Genomic DNA, 16,036 nt, shown 5'->3' on the forward strand with positions numbered 1-16,036 from the left:
AAAGAAAATTCATTATGTTGAATTCAAATGATACAAGATGAGTATAGACTATATTTATTTATAGGTTTGTTACTTTATTTTTACTTATTTTACTTATTTTTACATTTGAATTTACAAATTCCATCTCAACCCCGCACCCTCGATTGCAACTCCAATCCAATATTTTTACTTATTATGAATCTGTGTTGAGCTGAAACCCTCAATTTTTGCCCTCACATATCTTCTTATATTTCCTCTTATAATTCATTCTAATAGAAATTTAGATCAGACAATTTTAACATTATTATTTTAGGATAAAGTATTTTTTTTAATATTTTAATACAAAAAGACCCTGACACTAATGAGTAGGAAAGTCGATATACAATGAGTAATTTATGAGAGCTGACCTCTACTTATAAATGAAAGTATAAGCATAAAAAAAAATCATAAAATGCTATATGTAATTGTTAAAAAATTTAAAATTTTCATTAATAAAAAATAAAAGAAGATGAAATTTTAATTTTTCGTTAAATGAAAATATTTATTATCAAATAAAATTTTACCAAAAAGTACTATTATGATGGCATATTTATCTTTTCAATAACGAATTTGTAATTTTTGTATTATTTTATTTAAAGATAATATAAAAATGTAAAAAGATAAAAAATACTATTATAATAATATTAATGGTAAATTCCACTGTAGGTCACTAAACAATTACTAAATTTAGGTTTGAGTTACTTAGCTTTAAAAAGTTATAAAATAGTCATTAAAACTGTTAAAATTATTGTTGTATAACCTTCTCTTTCACACTGTCATTAATCGAAAACTCTCATTCTCATTCTCTTTCACACTTCATTTTTTTCCATGAAATAATTTTGAATGTTACGAATATATGAACCAAAATTTAAATAGTTTTATTCTTCGATCCACTATACTGATCGTCAAATCGTCATTTGAAACTCTCTAGCTAAATTAAAAAAATTAACTACCAAATAACTTAAATAAAAACTTTAGAATAGTTCAATGATTTAAATGATTTTTTTGAATAGTTATGTGATTATTTTGTAACTGTTTAAAGTTGAGTGACTAAAATGTAAACTCAATAACAGTTTAATGACTTAACTACCCTAATATTAATTATAATTTAAAAGAAAAATATTTTTATAAATTTATAACTGAATTGGTGATTCGATTAAAATTAATATTAACTCAATAAAATATTAAATATAAAATTGGTGAGATTAAAAAAAAAACTAATTCATTTTTTTTTCAACCGATTTAGTCATTTTATTAGTAATGATAGAAACTAAAATAAAAATAGGCGGCAGCGACACTCCGCGTCAACTTTGCTTTTTGGATATTTGCCGTCTCTTTTTCTCTTTTACTTCCTCCCTTTTTTATATTTTTTCGCTCTTCTTTTCAAACTCTCTCTCTTCGATCTACTAAAAGAGTGATTCTCCACTCACATTTTATTTTCATTTCTCTATACTCAAAAAACAAAATCCCTAATTTCTCTCCTATTTTGAAAAAATTATTCTAATAATTTTATTCTTAGTTGTAGAAGAAGTAGCCGGAGCTTTTCACCGTTGCTGATCAAACATTTTTGTGTTTCCTTCTCCGATCGGTTGGTACCTTATTCGCATTTCTCTCATTTTTTTGTCTTGCCTTTTGAATTTTGTTTTAAACTTGGTTTTAGAGAGCTGGTTTGATTGTCTGGTTCCATAAATTTTTGGTACAAATAATTTTTTTAATATTTAAAAGAGTTGAATGTTTGGTAGAAGCGTGATTATTGATCAGTTATGTTCGTTTTAATTTAATTTAATTTTATTTTTCCTCCAAATATTTTCTGGAAAATCTCGTTTATAGTTCGTCATTTTTTGTTAGGAATGTATAACAATTTCTTCTTTTATTTTTTATTGGGAAAAAAAACTCTGTTTTCTAAGATTTTTCTTTTGACTTTCTCTCGCATGCATCGATAGCTCGATACCTTTTTAAGTTCTGAGATTAATTAAAAAATGGGTATTAAATTTTTGGCATTTGAGAGGTTGATATCTGAATTTTCGCGCTGATTTTAGTGACTGCTAAACGGGGTTGACCTTGATTAAAGTGTTGTTTTCGTTTAGAAGGACTCTTTTTCCCATTAATTTCACTCATTTTTATATTGGAATTCGGTTACTTTGAGTAAATGCTTGGTAGATTTCAATGCTAGGAAGGTTTAACTTACATGTTCTTTATGTTAAAAAAAGAAAGAAAGAAAGAAAGAAAACTTACATGTTCTTTATATTGAATTTTGACTTCATTCTTGTTTCTGTCAGACTCTACCGCACTTCCACAAAAAAAATTGGCTGATTGGTTTACGTTGCAAGCTTTGATCCTTGAGCTTCAGTTCGGCTTTTAGTTGAATTATGTCTGCTGATACCATGATGAATGTTCCTAATGGCAATGGTAATGGCAATGCACAGCCTGATCCGCAGCGAACGTATCAAGTTGTTGTGGCTGCGACCAAAGATATGGGTGTCGGTAAGGATGGGAAGCTACCTTGGAAATTGCCTTCTGATCTCAAATTCTTCAAAGATATCACTCTGACTACATCAGATTCTGGGAAAAAGAATGCAGTCATAATGGGTAGGAAAACATGGGAAAGTATTCCCCTTAAGAATCGACCTCTTCCAGGTTGTCTTAATGTTGTTCTGACTCGGTCTGGAAGTTTCGATATTGCAACTGCTGAGAATGTTGTTATATGTGGAAGCATGACCTCTGCTTTGGAATTATTAGCTGCATCTCCTTATTGTCTTTCGATCGAGAAAGTCTTTGTTATAGGTGGAGGCCAGATATTTAGGTGCAGAAGCTATTTTTTAATAGTTTTGTTCTCCTTTTTTCTCTCCATCTCTTCTTACATGCAATATCTTTTGATGCAGGGAATCCCTTAATGCAGCTGGTTGTGATGCTATTCACATAACTGAAATAGAGACAAACATTGAATGCGACACTTTTATGCCTGCCATTGATACCGCTGTATTTCAGCCTTGGTACTCATCATTTCCTATGGTGGAAAATGACATTCGGTATTGCTTCACAACTTATGTTCGTGTGAGAACCTCGACAGTTGAGCACCTCTGCCAGAACTGTGATCTGGTCGTTGATAAAAAATCAGATACTGGCAAGTTTGAGGTAAAGAAGTTCTCTTTCCTGCCCAAGATGATTTTCCATAAACATGAGGAGTACTTGTACCTGAATATGATTCAAGACATCATCTCTGGGGGTAACCTTAAGGATGACAGAACTGGAACTGGTACTTTATCGAAGTTTGGTTGCCAGGTAATGTCTAGCTCTTAGTTAAGTTCCTGCTGTTTTTTGTTTGAACCGTTAGGTTTCCATCGATCTTTATTGGTTTCAGCTTGCTGATTTGAATATATATTTTTTTTGTCCATAGATGCGTTTCAATTTGCGAAAAACGTTTCCGCTTTTGACAACTAAGGCATGTGTATTATCCTTGTGATGTAGTTATTTCTTCTGTATATTATTTTTAAGTATACAGAGAGTGATTTGCATTAGTGTTGCTTTGTCCGCAGAAAGTATTTTGGCGAGGTGTTGTCGAAGAGTTGCTTTGGTTCATCAGTGGTTCAACTAATGCCAAGGTGATAATTTCTTGAGCAGCATACTCCTTTGCATTGCTAGACATTTTTATGCCCTGATGGGATGGAGTTGCTGGCTTCAGACTTCTTTTGTCTTCCAAATGAACTGTGATTTATGGGACGGTTGAATTAGCAACTGCAGATTTTGTTTTGGTATATGAGAGCTGAGGGTTATGATTCGTTCTAAAATATTTGCATCATTGACAGGTCCTTCAAGAAAAGGGCATTCACATATGGGATGGTAATGCATCCAGGGACTTTCTTGATAGGTATTAGACTCTTTTGTTGTCAATTTCTTGTTGAACTAATTACCGTTTTCGTGTTGTTATTATAACTTGCATTTGAATTGCAATTTCAGCATTGGGTTGACTAGTAGGGAGGAGGGTGACTTGGGACCCGTATATGGGTTCCAATGGAGGCATTTTGGTGCTAGGTTGGTTTTTTTTTTTCCCTTTTCTACTTTTACTACACTGCTGGTGATCGGATCCGTATTTCTACTTGATTTTTTAATTCAGATGCCTCATATCTGATACTTTCCAGGTATACTGACATGCATGCTGACTACACTGGACAAGGATTCGATCAGTTGTTAGATGCTATCGACAAAATTAAGAACAATCCTAATGATAGAAGGATTATACTCTCAGCTTGGAATCCGTCTGATCTTAAACTTATGGCACTTCCACCTTGCCACATGTTTGCTCAAGTTGGTATTAAATAGTGAACTTATGTCTCTCTTTCTTTTGTACTTAAAATTAATACTTTTCAATATGAATGTTGCAGTTCTATGTAGCCAACGAGGAGTTATCTTGCCAAATGTATCAGCGTTCTGCTGATATGGGCTTGGGTGTGCCATTTAACATTGCATCTTATGCTCTCCTGACATGCATGATTGCTCATGTTTGTGGTATGTTGTCGTTGAGACCGATAACCTGTTTATGTATAATTGATTTGTTAGAATGATGAGTAACATTTGTGTAGGGTTGCAAATGAGACAACAATGAATAGAAAACAAAACTTGATGCTATAACTGCAGGATAGCTTCCTGCTCGACTCTAAAGATTAGATTAAATCGTTAATGGTTTCAATTTCTCCTAGACTGCAATCCTCTTGTAAGGATCTCTCTTAATTTCTTCTACTGTGTATAGATCTCATTCCTGGTGATTTCATCCATGTACTCGGTGATACACATGTTTATAGCACTCATGTTAGGCCATTGCAGGAGCAGCTTCAGAAACTGCCGAAGCCTTTTCCGGTGAGTACAGTGAATTAATCTTTAAAAACCATGGAAAGGTATTTTTGGTTCCCATCACCCTTCAACCTTATTTCCTCTGAAGCATTTTTCTTACCATATCGGAATGCAGATTTTGAAGATCAATCCTGAGAAAAAGAACATAGATTCCTTTGTGGCATCTGATTTCAAACTCATAGGTTACGATCCTCATGAGAAAATAGAGATGAAAATGGCTGTATAGAGCTTTGTTGCAGGTTCAGCAAACTCAGAGGCTCCGGTCTGATTCTAGGCAGCATCCACTCAGTTTTGAGGTAAAATTTTCACTCGACTGGTATCTCTTGTGTCATGGTTAAGTGGTTTCTGGTTTGAGAGCTTGATGCTAGGAGTTGTATATAGTTGGTATGCTCATGCAGATGCTCTTTTATGTTGCTCCAACATTTTCATTTTGCTTAAAGTACCCATGTCTGGTATCCATACCTAACACATATTAAGAGATAGGTATTGGGAATATGACCAACGACTCTGATTATGACACTCACACCCGAGTCCTAGTAAAACATTAGTTTAATCTGCATTTTGACTTTGTCAGACTGAATGTTTTAGTGTAACATTTCAGGGCCATTTACCGGAGGCTTATGCCGATGCCGAGACATACTGATTACCAAGTTCAAAAATAAAAGGTTTTTTTTTTTTTAGTTGGATACAGTTAGAAGGATGATATCATATGTAGTAAGTGAGAATCCTTTAGTTCCACATTATTATTCTTCAATGGTGGTTCTAAGGAGATTTAGGATTTTACTGTAATTTTCTTGAGCAATTTTACTTTCTTAATTGCCAAACATATTCTTGAAAAGAAAACTGGTTATTTGGAAGACCAAAAGTTCTTTCAGCTTTTATATGGAGGGGTTATTATTTATTAAGGACTTAAAAAGAAATTAAATAGTATTCATTATCAAATATCAATCCATAAATCTGTTTTCTATAGCTATATTTTGTTTGTTGATTTATTTAGTTCAATGGCGTAATAATGATGTTTGTTTGTCAATTTTTAAATTTATTATTTTCCTCTTAATAATACTCATAATGGATTCATAAACTCACAATTTCATTTAATTTTATTTATTCTATTTTCCTACATATTTTATAGGTTAATAATTAGTATTTTTTTAATTGGGGAGTTAAATCGAATTGTTGGAATTAAATATAAATTTTCATACCTATAACATAATATTTTATCATGGGTCAAGAGATTTATCATGGGTCAAGAGATTTTTGAAATTATTAATTAGTTTTAAATCATATATTATGTTATTTTGAAGAATGTATTTATAAAAAATAATTAATAATTGAGATATAGGGTAAGGGTGAGTATCACAATTTAAAAAAAATTAACATATAATTTTTTAAAAATATTTTATTCTTAATATTTTATTATACTTTTATAGAATATTTGTTAATTTTTAATTTTATTTGTAGAGTCTAAAAATTTTATTAATAATATATGAAATAATTTTATATTTTATAAATAAATTTTAAGGGTAACATATCTCATTTAGAATATAGTAAAAAATAAAAATATAAAATTAAAAATTATGAAATTAAAACATTTCATTCACAAGTTATCACATGCTAACTTATAATTATACATGACATCATGAACCTAAATATTTTTTCAGTAGTCTTGCGACATCAAGACCTGCTCCGCTTTTATTGCTATCTGAAAAGTTAAGAGTTTAATTTGAATTTTTATAATATATTATGATTATTCGGTTGAGTTTTCCTTTTTAAATTTTTTTTATAAATATTTTATATTATTTGATAAAATTTTAATTTTTTATAAATATTAAAAAAGTTAAATTTTTATTAAAAAAGTTAAATTTTAAGTAAATTAAAAATTATAAATCTTATAAAATATATTTTTAAAAAATTATATAATATTTTAATATTATTTTCAATATAAAATATTTATTTTCTCATCATTTAAAAAAAATATTTTCTAATCATAAAAATTAAAATTAATTCGATTCACATGGATTTTAGATTTTTTTCTCGGCCCAACGAAAAAGTCTTTAGGCTTCTAAAATGGTAAATATCCTATTGGGTCGGATTTCAACCAACCCAAAAACCCTAGTGTTACAGAAAAAAAAAAAGCCATCCCATTCCCATTATCACCTTCCTTATATATCTCACCGCACCCAAAGTAAAAACCCACCCCGACAAAAGCTGCGCTTCATCTCTTATCCTTTCTTCTTCACTTTCGGCAGATCCCAATGGTTTGTTCATCTCCCTTCTCTTCATTCTTCAATACAATTCGATTTGCCATTTTTCTACTTCAAAAGAAAAGGTGAATCCAGCTTTGTTTTAGATTCGTAAACTATATTGTTTTGTTGTTTTTTTGCAGGCACCAAAGAAAGACAAAGCTCCTCCTCCATCATCAAAGCCTGCAAAGTCTGGAGGTGGCAAGCAAAAGAAGAAGGTCGATTTTTTTTTCTGATATGTATTTAAAGGGGTGTTGATTTTTCTGCACTTTTTGAGTTAAATATGAACTGGGTTTTTTTTATTTTGGGTATTAATAGAAGTGGAGCAAGGGAAAGCAAAAGGAGAAGGTCAACAATATGGTGCTATTCGACCAAGCTACTTATGATAAGCTTCTCTCTGAAGCTCCTAAATACAAGCTCATCACTCCCTCGATTCTCTCTGATCGTATGAGGGTACGTTGAAATTTTTTTACCTCTTTTATGTTAATTTCATTTTTAGAATGTGGAATTATTTTGTTGTGTGATGTTTTTTTTTCTTGCTCTTCCATTTGTGATACTATTAGATTTTTTTTTATCTGGATGCGGAGATCTGAGTTGTTTATTTGGTTACATTAATTGTTGTTGTTCAATGATTATGTTATGGCTGTTTTATGCCGAATCTGGGCTATCTAGACTATTGTTATTGATGCTACATGGATCTGAATAATGGGAATTTTTCAGGTTGTTGATTATAACTTGAAATGTAGCCTATAAAATGGTATCATGACATGTTGGATTATAGCTTGAAATGTGGCTTACAAAAGTTGAATGGTATTGTAATGGTTAGGGTGTATTAGTGTTGAATCTGGGCTATTTACACTTTAGCTATTGGTGCTGCATGGATCTGGATAATGGATGATTATAGCTTGTAATCTAGCTTACAGAAGTTGGAATTGTTTTAGTGTTGAATTCGGGCTATTTAGACTTTAGCTATTGATGATGAAAGTGGATAATGGGATTTTTCAGGGATTTTCCAGGTTCTTGATTATAACTTGAAATGTAGCCTACAAAAGTTGAATGGCATTGTAACGGCTAGGGTGTTTTAGTGTTGATCCGGGCTATTTGGACTTCAATTATTGATGCTAATAATAGGAATTTTCAGGGATTTATCCGGGTTCTTGATTATAGCTTGTAATGTGGCTTACTAAAGTTGGATGTGGTAGTATTGAATCCGGGCTATTTAGATTTTAGTTATTGGTGCTACATGGATATAGACAATAGGGTTTTTTAGTGATTGCAGGCTAAAAACATGAGTGTTGATCTTAATTACCTTTGGCATGAACTTCTGTTGTTTGATTAATGTCACCCTAAATCATTTCTACATTCGAATTGTCTATTTCTATAAGAAAGTGCTGTCGGGACGTAACTTGGGTTACCATTCTTTTATACTTGTCTGCTTCTAGATGCATGTGCGAATTCTATTACATGAATTTGAATTTGGCGATTTAAGTCTGAGCCGTTGTGCCATAGAGTTTGATGCAGGTCGTTACTTAGTTGTCTGCTTCTTAATGGCTGTGTGAATTCTATTACATGAATCTGCTTGTGCTATAGAGTTAGATGTCCGGCATTACTTGGGTTACCGTTCTTTTATGTCTGCGTCTAGATGCATGTTGTGAATTTTATTACTTGAACATGCATTTGGCTATTTGAGTCTTAAAATTGTTTTGTTTGCACCTTGCAGATCAACGGATCGCTTGCGAGAAAGGCTATAAGGGAACTGATGGCAAGAGGGTCTATTAGGTTGGTTTCCGCCCATTCGAGCCAGCAGATTTACACTAGGGCAACAAACACCTAGGTCTCATATTGTTACGTTTTTTGCTTAATTAGTTATACATAGTAATGCTTTTTGCTGAGATTGAACTTGTTCAAATGGTTTCGTTTTGTTTTATTTTAAGACGTTTCTTCAGCTCAAGAATGTTTTTGTTATGGTTTAAAGGGATAGTTTTGGGATTTTGTTGACATGCTCTTTAGCTTCTCGGTTTTCCGAGATGAGATCAGTATGATGCTTCTAATTTTACATTACATTTTGATTTTGTGTGGGGTTAATTATTTTTGGGTTAAATTATAGAGTAAAAAGATTATGTTATCGCTTTTTTTATTTATTTATCTGGAATTTATCTAATGTGAATTTTTTTTTGTTAAATTTACTGGTGTAATGTGTGAAAGTTTAAAAGAAAAAACCCAATAATATGATATTATAATGGAATTTAATTTCACAGTGCGTTAATAATCTTGACAATTTTTATTAGTTAATAAATCATTTGATATTTTATGTTGAATTTGATATTTAGATCAAAAGGCATTATATGTTTAAATAAATATGTGATATTTTAGGTATTAAATTGAATATTAAAATAAATTTGAGATAATAATAATTTAAATATGAAATTATAAAATTGAAGTATCAAAATCGAAATCAAGTATCAAATTAAAATATAAAAAAATTCAGAATTAGACTCATAAATAGCATAATGATAAAAAATGATATTTAATCATCTTATATTATTTTAGGATTGTGTATCTGTGAGTTATTATAGGGGTAAATAAGAACATATCTCAGTCAACTATTGGTAAATAATAAATTTATGTTTTCATCATTAATTTTAAAAAATTATAAAATAATCATTAAATTATTTATAGGTTTTCATTGAAATCATTAAATTATTTGAGAGTTTGTATTTAAGTCATTAAGTTTTTTTATAATTTGATTGGCGAGTTTCAAATAATGATTTGATGATCAACACGGTGGATCAATACCCATCAATGAGTAGAAAAATATAAATTAAATCTAAGTATCCCATCAATGAGTAGAAAAACATAAATTAAATCTATTTGATGGTCAATGTTGAATATCAAAGAAGAAAGTTGTATAGATTTTAGTTAATAGATTTGTGACATTTAAAGTCGTTTCATAAATAAATGAACTGAAGAAAAAAAGAGAAAAAAAAACTTTTGATTAATGCGGACATTGTGAACAGAAGAGGTCGTACAACAACAATTATAATAACTCAATTATTTAAATAAATTTTTTTAAATAATTTAATAACTATTTTATAATTTTTTAAAATTAAATAAATAAAACATAAACATAAGTTTAAGTGTAGTTTAGCACAAATATAGGAATTAGAAAAGCAAGCTAAATCTTTAAAAAGTTGAAATTTAAATATTGGCTAATGGCACACAAAGAGAAGGCCTAAAAGGTATATTCTTTCTTGCAGCTCCGTTTTCCACGACTCTACTGTCACCCGTTCAAGCTGCGTCACTGTCTTGTTCAACACAGTTAAATAGAAGGGGAAAATATTTATAGAAAATTCCACCTCTGAACAGATCTTCTCCCTCTCGTCAAACAACGGACAGTCATTTAAGGTCACCCCCATTTTTTGCTTTCAAATATTTTTTTTTCAGTTTTTGTATTGGTTTGCTTGTTGTTAAGATTTTAACTTTTTTTTTCCTTTCATAGATTTTATGCTTCGTAAATATAGGTTTTTATCTTTGGTTTTTCTGGATCTGGGTTTCCAAATTGTTGTTTGGTTGGTGAGAAAGTTGAGGAAAAAAAGCTTTGGTAATCTCTTGTTCTTTTTGGTATCTTTGGGTTTTGGTGATGGGTGAATGTCATTGATTAGTTAGTGACTTCTTGTTGATTGGGGTTTGTGTTTTCTCCTCCTCTGTTTCCAGATTCTGAGCATGAAATTTGGTCGAATTCTATATTAGTCCCTCTGCTTTTCAAAATTTGAAATTTCACTATGAACAACAGTAGCTGTTAAATTTCGTAAAGTTAAATTATGCTGTTTACAAAATTTTACTTGACAAACATATTATCATGTTTAATGCTATGTTAACTTGTTATTTTTATACAATATTCACAGAAAAACTGTCATTTTAGTCGATAGATTTAACGACTACAAATTGGCATTTGAAAGATATAGGGCTACAAATGATCAAATCAGAGAATAGGGACTAAATCCACACTCACACATAGTACAGTACTAATAACAGAATTTGACTTAATGAATTAACTGTTTCAGTTTGGTTTAGAATTGAAATTTCAAAATTTGAAAAGCAGAGCGACTAAAATTGATCAAATTAATTTACGCATAGTATAGGAGCTAATAGTAGAGTTTGACTCATGATTTTTTATGCATTTTCTTGGTAAACAAACATAGCATTAGGGCATTGTATTGGATTCAGTGATTGAAATTGACTGAGCTGTTTTGCTTTCCCTTTTTGTTGCTTAAATTGATGGAGTGTTTAATAATGAATTGAGAGTTATCGAGTGTTTAGTGATAACTATGTTGTTTTTGGGAAGCTAATGAGTCTGTGTGCTTAACTTTATTGGATTCTCCTCTTATGATGCAGGCTTTAAATTGGAGCTAATATTGAATGGAGGGAATTAGAGGCGATGGTGCATCATCAGCTTCGCCTTTGTCTCAATGGGGGCACGACGGTTGGAGGATTTATCAGTATTATCTCGATAAGACTACTCCTCATACAGCTTATAGGTGGATTGGAACCCTTGTTATAACGGCTATCTATTGTTTGCGGGTTTATCATGTTCAAGGCTTTTACGTAGTTGCATATGGCCTTGGGATCTACCTGTTGAATTTGCTAATAGGATTTTTGTCTCCTCTGGTTGATCCCGAACTTGAAGTTACCGACGGGCCTTCACTGCCAACTAAAGGTTCTGATGAATTCAAGCCATTTATTCGTAGGCTACCCGAGTTTAAGTTCTGGTAATTGAAAACATGTTACTTTTGTGTTCTGTGTCAACATTGTTTATGATGAGTTTTGTGAAGGCAAAAACACTGCTTGATCTCTCGGATAGAAACATGCCCTTTCGTATTTAGTAAAAAAAGAAAAGATATGCTGGAAATATTTGATGTCTGGTTAATGGTGTGATCTTTTATGCCTTTTCATCATTGATGAAATTCGGGGGATGTTATTGCATGATAGTAGCTTTGTGTTTAACCAAAATTATGGTCTTAGTTATTATTGCTTATGGTTTAACTTATCACAACCTAAGATAGCATAATTCGTTCTACCTGCTGCTTCTTCGGCATGCTCACTGAATCAGCTTAAAGTTTCTATCAATACCGTCAAACAATATTGCATTACATGCTAGTTTGACAACCATCAGCAACACTCTTCCGCTTCAAGCTTCTGTCCTGATTCTGGATATGTAGGGATAATGTACTTTAGAGCTTTTGCTGTTATCTGTCATTTCCATTAGCCATTGCCTTTTATTGTCTATCACTCCATCTCATGCATGCACGTCACCTTTGTGCATCTAATATCTAGACGTGGGTTTAGGGATATGACTTCTGTTGAGGGTTAGTCGGCTCCTTAGGGAGAAGATTTCGAAGTGTCGTCACTTGACAGCTGACCGGATCCCCAACAACCAAAGGCATTGTCCCTCGGGGAGGGTTTTGTCTCCCATGCTCTGCCGAAAGGCAGCATGCTGTAAGCGGCTGCCTTGAGGACCCGGTTTATAGAGTCAGGAGCACTTCGAACATACGTGGACGTACAGCCACCCACCAAGGCGATGTGAGTGTCTCGCCCTTGGTGGGGTTCGAACCCTTAACTCTAAATGGCCGCTCACAGAACACGTGCTCTGGTAGAGCATGATAGACAAAATCCTCCCCGAGGGACAATACCTATGATTGTCGGCCGCCATGAAGCCGACCTAACCCTCAACAACTTTCTAAAAGTCGTAAAAATAAAAATAAAAATGGACATGTCTGTGTTGGATTCATACCTACAACGTATCTGGTGATTGGTTTAACCTATGTCATTATTTCCCGTAATCAATAATATTTTGGTTTGACCATTTGGAAGTTTGTTGTCTTGCTTAAGATTTGTATGTACTTAAGCTTGACGAATAGGTATTTAAGAATAGATATAATACTCCCTCTGTTTAATGATTTTTGCAGGTACTCCATGACAAAGGCTTTCTGCATAGCATTTGTAATGACTTTCTTTTCTGTATTCGATGTTCCCGTCTTTTGGCCCATATTGCTTTGTTATTGGATCGTTCTCTTTGTCCTTACAATGCGGCGCCAGATTACGCACATGATCAAATACAAGTATATCCCATTCAGCATCGGAAAGCAGGTCAGCTTCAAATCAGTTTTCGTAACTGTAGTTCCAAGCATTGTCTGCTTGAAAGATAACGGTATTTTCATCTCTTTTACAGAAATACACTGGCAAGAAGCCTTCTGCGAGTAGCAGTGGCTTTCGTGGGGATTGAAACAGCTTGTTCACCGGTAAGTAGTAAAAGGACTTGGTAAAAAAAGAACGAAAAGTAGCAATCTGATGATGATACTGATATTTGATTTTCATCTTCGGAATAGGTGCGTTGCCATTGGTACGCAGTTACTACAAAACATAGGTTCTTCGTAGTGCTGACATATCCTAGAACTGAAACTTGATTGTTTATATACACATGGTGATGCATTTCAGATTATTTGCAAGTAATGTGTACAAAAAAGTATTGTTTTTGCACTTGTATGTCAGTAGGCGTCATTGGCAGATTGTAGGTTTTAATTTTATTTATTTGTTTTTAAAAATGGTATTCCAAATTTAATGTTTTTAAATATATTTTGAGAATCATATTTATATTTCTATTTATGTTCAAATGTGTTTCTATAGGTGTTTGATATTTTATGGAAAATTTGAGTAACAGCAGGCCTATATTCTGAATTTGGATTTGAATGAAATTGTGTTAAAGCATTATAGAAACAATAGGAAAAAAAACCTTAATTAATTAATTAATTACAAAAATGACTCGACTTGAAATCTATAGTGTCTGTCGGTGTCACTTGACATATCAGCGGCACCATCCCCAATGTTGAGTCAATGATTGGCTTTTTAAAAAAAAAAAAAGATTTTATTTGAATGCCGTAATTGTGTCAAGAGGTATCAATATGTATTTTTCGTAATATTCATGAAAAATGAGTATTCACAAGGGAGAAAAATGACTTTTTTTTTTACTGGAGGCTGTGGATGCCGTTGGTATGTTAGGTGGTATCAATAAATGTTTCTAAAAAATTAAACTTTTTAGTGCCGTTTTACATTTAAATTTAAAAAAAAAAATATATGTTAGGTGATATTTTTAAAAAATTGGTGTACAAAGAGTAGTTCGAAGTTTTAGTTATTATTTTAGAAAGTTGAGAGATCTAAATTGAGGAAGTCAAAGAGAAGAAGGAATTTTTTTTTAGTCAAAATCACAGGAAAATTAAATGAAAAAAAATAAAAATAAAAGCATCATCCCATTTAATTCCAATTAAATTTCACTTAACTTTCTTTTTATTATTCTGTTCTCTCTGTCTTCTTTTCACATTTCGTTTTTGTTTTTATCTTATTTTCTCAATGCTGCTGTTTACGGTGGCCTTTTATGTTGATTTCAATGTTAAAAAAGGAGATTTCCTCTTTCTTGTTGACTTCTCCGATTTAGATCTCTCAATAGCTGATTTCAAATCCTCTAAAATAATAACTAAAGCTTTGAATTATTTTTTCATGTATTATTTAGATATTTTTATTATTAATTAATTAAGTTAGGTTATTTTTAAAAAACCAACATTCAGAAATTGTAAGAACTGAAACCTTTGGAATTTGTTTTCGAAAGCTAATTATTTGGCTAAATGGAGATTTATTTTACTAAAAAAAAAAGAATTTCTCAAGAAATGCAGAATTTTCCTAGGACCCAAACATGATCTGTTTTAGAAATTTATTTACAAAATCCTTAAAATAACAAAATATATAAATGAAAAATCACTTTCTATTGCATAGCTTTTATATACGAACAGTTGTTCTTATTTCACACAATAACATAATTTCATAACTTTCTATAAATATTTTAATAATTCAACTATTAAATTTTAAAAAAAATATTTATATTGATTCGATAATTTTTTTAAAATTAATCTGATATTTCTATTATGTTAATTTAAAATATTGTTTATATCATTATATTTTTAATGGTTGAATTTTTACATAAATAAATAATTTTAAAAAATTAAATTATTATTTCAAACTTGAAATACATTATTTAATTTATGTCAATAAAACAAATAAAATTGTATATTAATTTAAAATACTGTTTATTTCATTATATTTTTAATGGTTAAATTTTTTACATAAAATAAATAATTAAAATTTTAATTTATTACAAACTTTAAAATACATTATTTTATTTACGTAAGTAACATGAGAATAGTGTGTAAAACTGCATATAACTGTAGCCATAAATCATAGCAGGTACAAATTGATGATCTTCAAGCAATATTAGATCCATGTCATTCAACCAAAAGAGACCACTATTAACAATCAACAAATTAAACATCACTACATTAATCTTTATAATTTTATATACTTGTTACGATGGTTACCACTATTGGTCCAAAACTTATTTGGGTATGGGTCGATGCCGATCCAAACTCACAAGGTCGCAGATTGAGCTCGCATGATGAATTTGCAGATTGAGCTCATAGGCAGAGTTCGCTCGCCGAGCCTTCTCCCCTATGAAGTTATACGTGCATAAGAACGTGTAACACATGTTAATAATATGTGTAGGTTACGTGTCTGTATACATGAAGTCTACTTAGCATATCATCTCAACGAATAATATTCATATCATATAAATAGACAAACATTACTAGAAAAAGGGATCAGAGAGAAAAATTCTCCAAAAATACTTTTTAAAATTTAAATTTTAAGTTCAACTGTTAAAATTATTTCATTAAATTGAAGTTAATTACAATGTCACTTTTTTAGTTATAAGTGTTTTTTTTTTTCTATTTGAAAATATCATACCAACAAATTAATATTGATAACAATTGAATTTGAATTTTAAAATCTGAAAAATATATGAACTAAATTTATGAAAATAAGAG

The 16,036-nt window shown here is 31.1% G+C and overlaps 3 protein-coding genes across 7 annotated transcripts; all 3 read left to right on the top strand.

The window, feature by feature from the left end:
* Window positions 1-1,329: 1,329 nt before the first annotated feature.
* On the top strand, window positions 1,330-5,767 carry LOC107937003 (bifunctional dihydrofolate reductase-thymidylate synthase 1). 2 transcript variants are annotated; one of them, XM_016869813.2, is made up of 12 exons: window positions 1,330-1,606; window positions 2,298-2,821; window positions 2,901-3,300; window positions 3,416-3,460; window positions 3,555-3,620; window positions 3,825-3,886; window positions 3,976-4,050; window positions 4,158-4,323; window positions 4,401-4,524; window positions 4,766-4,872; window positions 4,982-5,162; window positions 5,468-5,767. In XM_016869813.2, exons 2-11 carry the CDS (start codon window positions 2,388-2,390, stop codon window positions 5,090-5,092), a joined length of 1,590 nt encoding a protein of 529 aa, XP_016725302.2. In that variant the 5' UTR covers window positions 1,330-1,606; window positions 2,298-2,387; the 3' UTR covers window positions 5,093-5,162; window positions 5,468-5,767. The 2 variants fall into 2 exon arrangements, with proteins under 2 accessions (XP_016725302.2, XP_016725303.2); XM_016869814.2 differs by lacking the exon at window positions 3,416-3,460.
* A 1,188-nt stretch (window positions 5,768-6,955) lies between these two features.
* Window positions 6,956-9,170, top strand: LOC107936948 (40S ribosomal protein S25-4). The gene is made up of 4 exons (XM_016869733.2): window positions 6,956-7,124; window positions 7,253-7,327; window positions 7,428-7,562; window positions 8,830-9,170. The coding sequence occupies exons 1-4, from the start codon at window positions 7,122-7,124 to the stop codon at window positions 8,941-8,943; spliced, it is 327 nt and encodes a 108-aa protein (XP_016725222.1). The 5' UTR covers window positions 6,956-7,121; the 3' UTR covers window positions 8,944-9,170.
* Window positions 9,171-10,306: 1,136 nt separating this feature from the next.
* On the top strand, window positions 10,307-13,754 carry LOC107936955 (protein RER1A). 4 transcript variants are annotated; one of them, XM_016869740.2, is made up of 5 exons: window positions 10,307-10,514; window positions 11,505-11,878; window positions 13,076-13,256; window positions 13,339-13,408; window positions 13,496-13,754. In XM_016869740.2, exons 2-4 carry the CDS (start codon window positions 11,529-11,531, stop codon window positions 13,390-13,392), a joined length of 585 nt encoding a protein of 194 aa, XP_016725229.1. In that variant the 5' UTR covers window positions 10,307-10,514; window positions 11,505-11,528; the 3' UTR covers window positions 13,393-13,408; window positions 13,496-13,754. The 4 variants fall into 4 exon arrangements, with proteins under 4 accessions (XP_016725229.1, XP_016725228.1, XP_016725230.1 ...); XM_041116918.1 differs by lacking the exon at window positions 10,307-10,514 and adding an exon at window positions 10,614-10,710; XM_016869739.2 differs by having other exon boundaries at window positions 10,316-10,514; window positions 13,339-13,754.
* Window positions 13,755-16,036: the final 2,282 nt, after the last annotated feature.

This window comes from Gossypium hirsutum, chromosome A01 (assembly GCF_007990345.1).
Source record: "Gossypium hirsutum isolate 1008001.06 chromosome A01, Gossypium_hirsutum_v2.1, whole genome shotgun sequence".
NCBI lineage: Eukaryota > Viridiplantae > Streptophyta > Magnoliopsida > Malvales > Malvaceae > Gossypium > Gossypium hirsutum.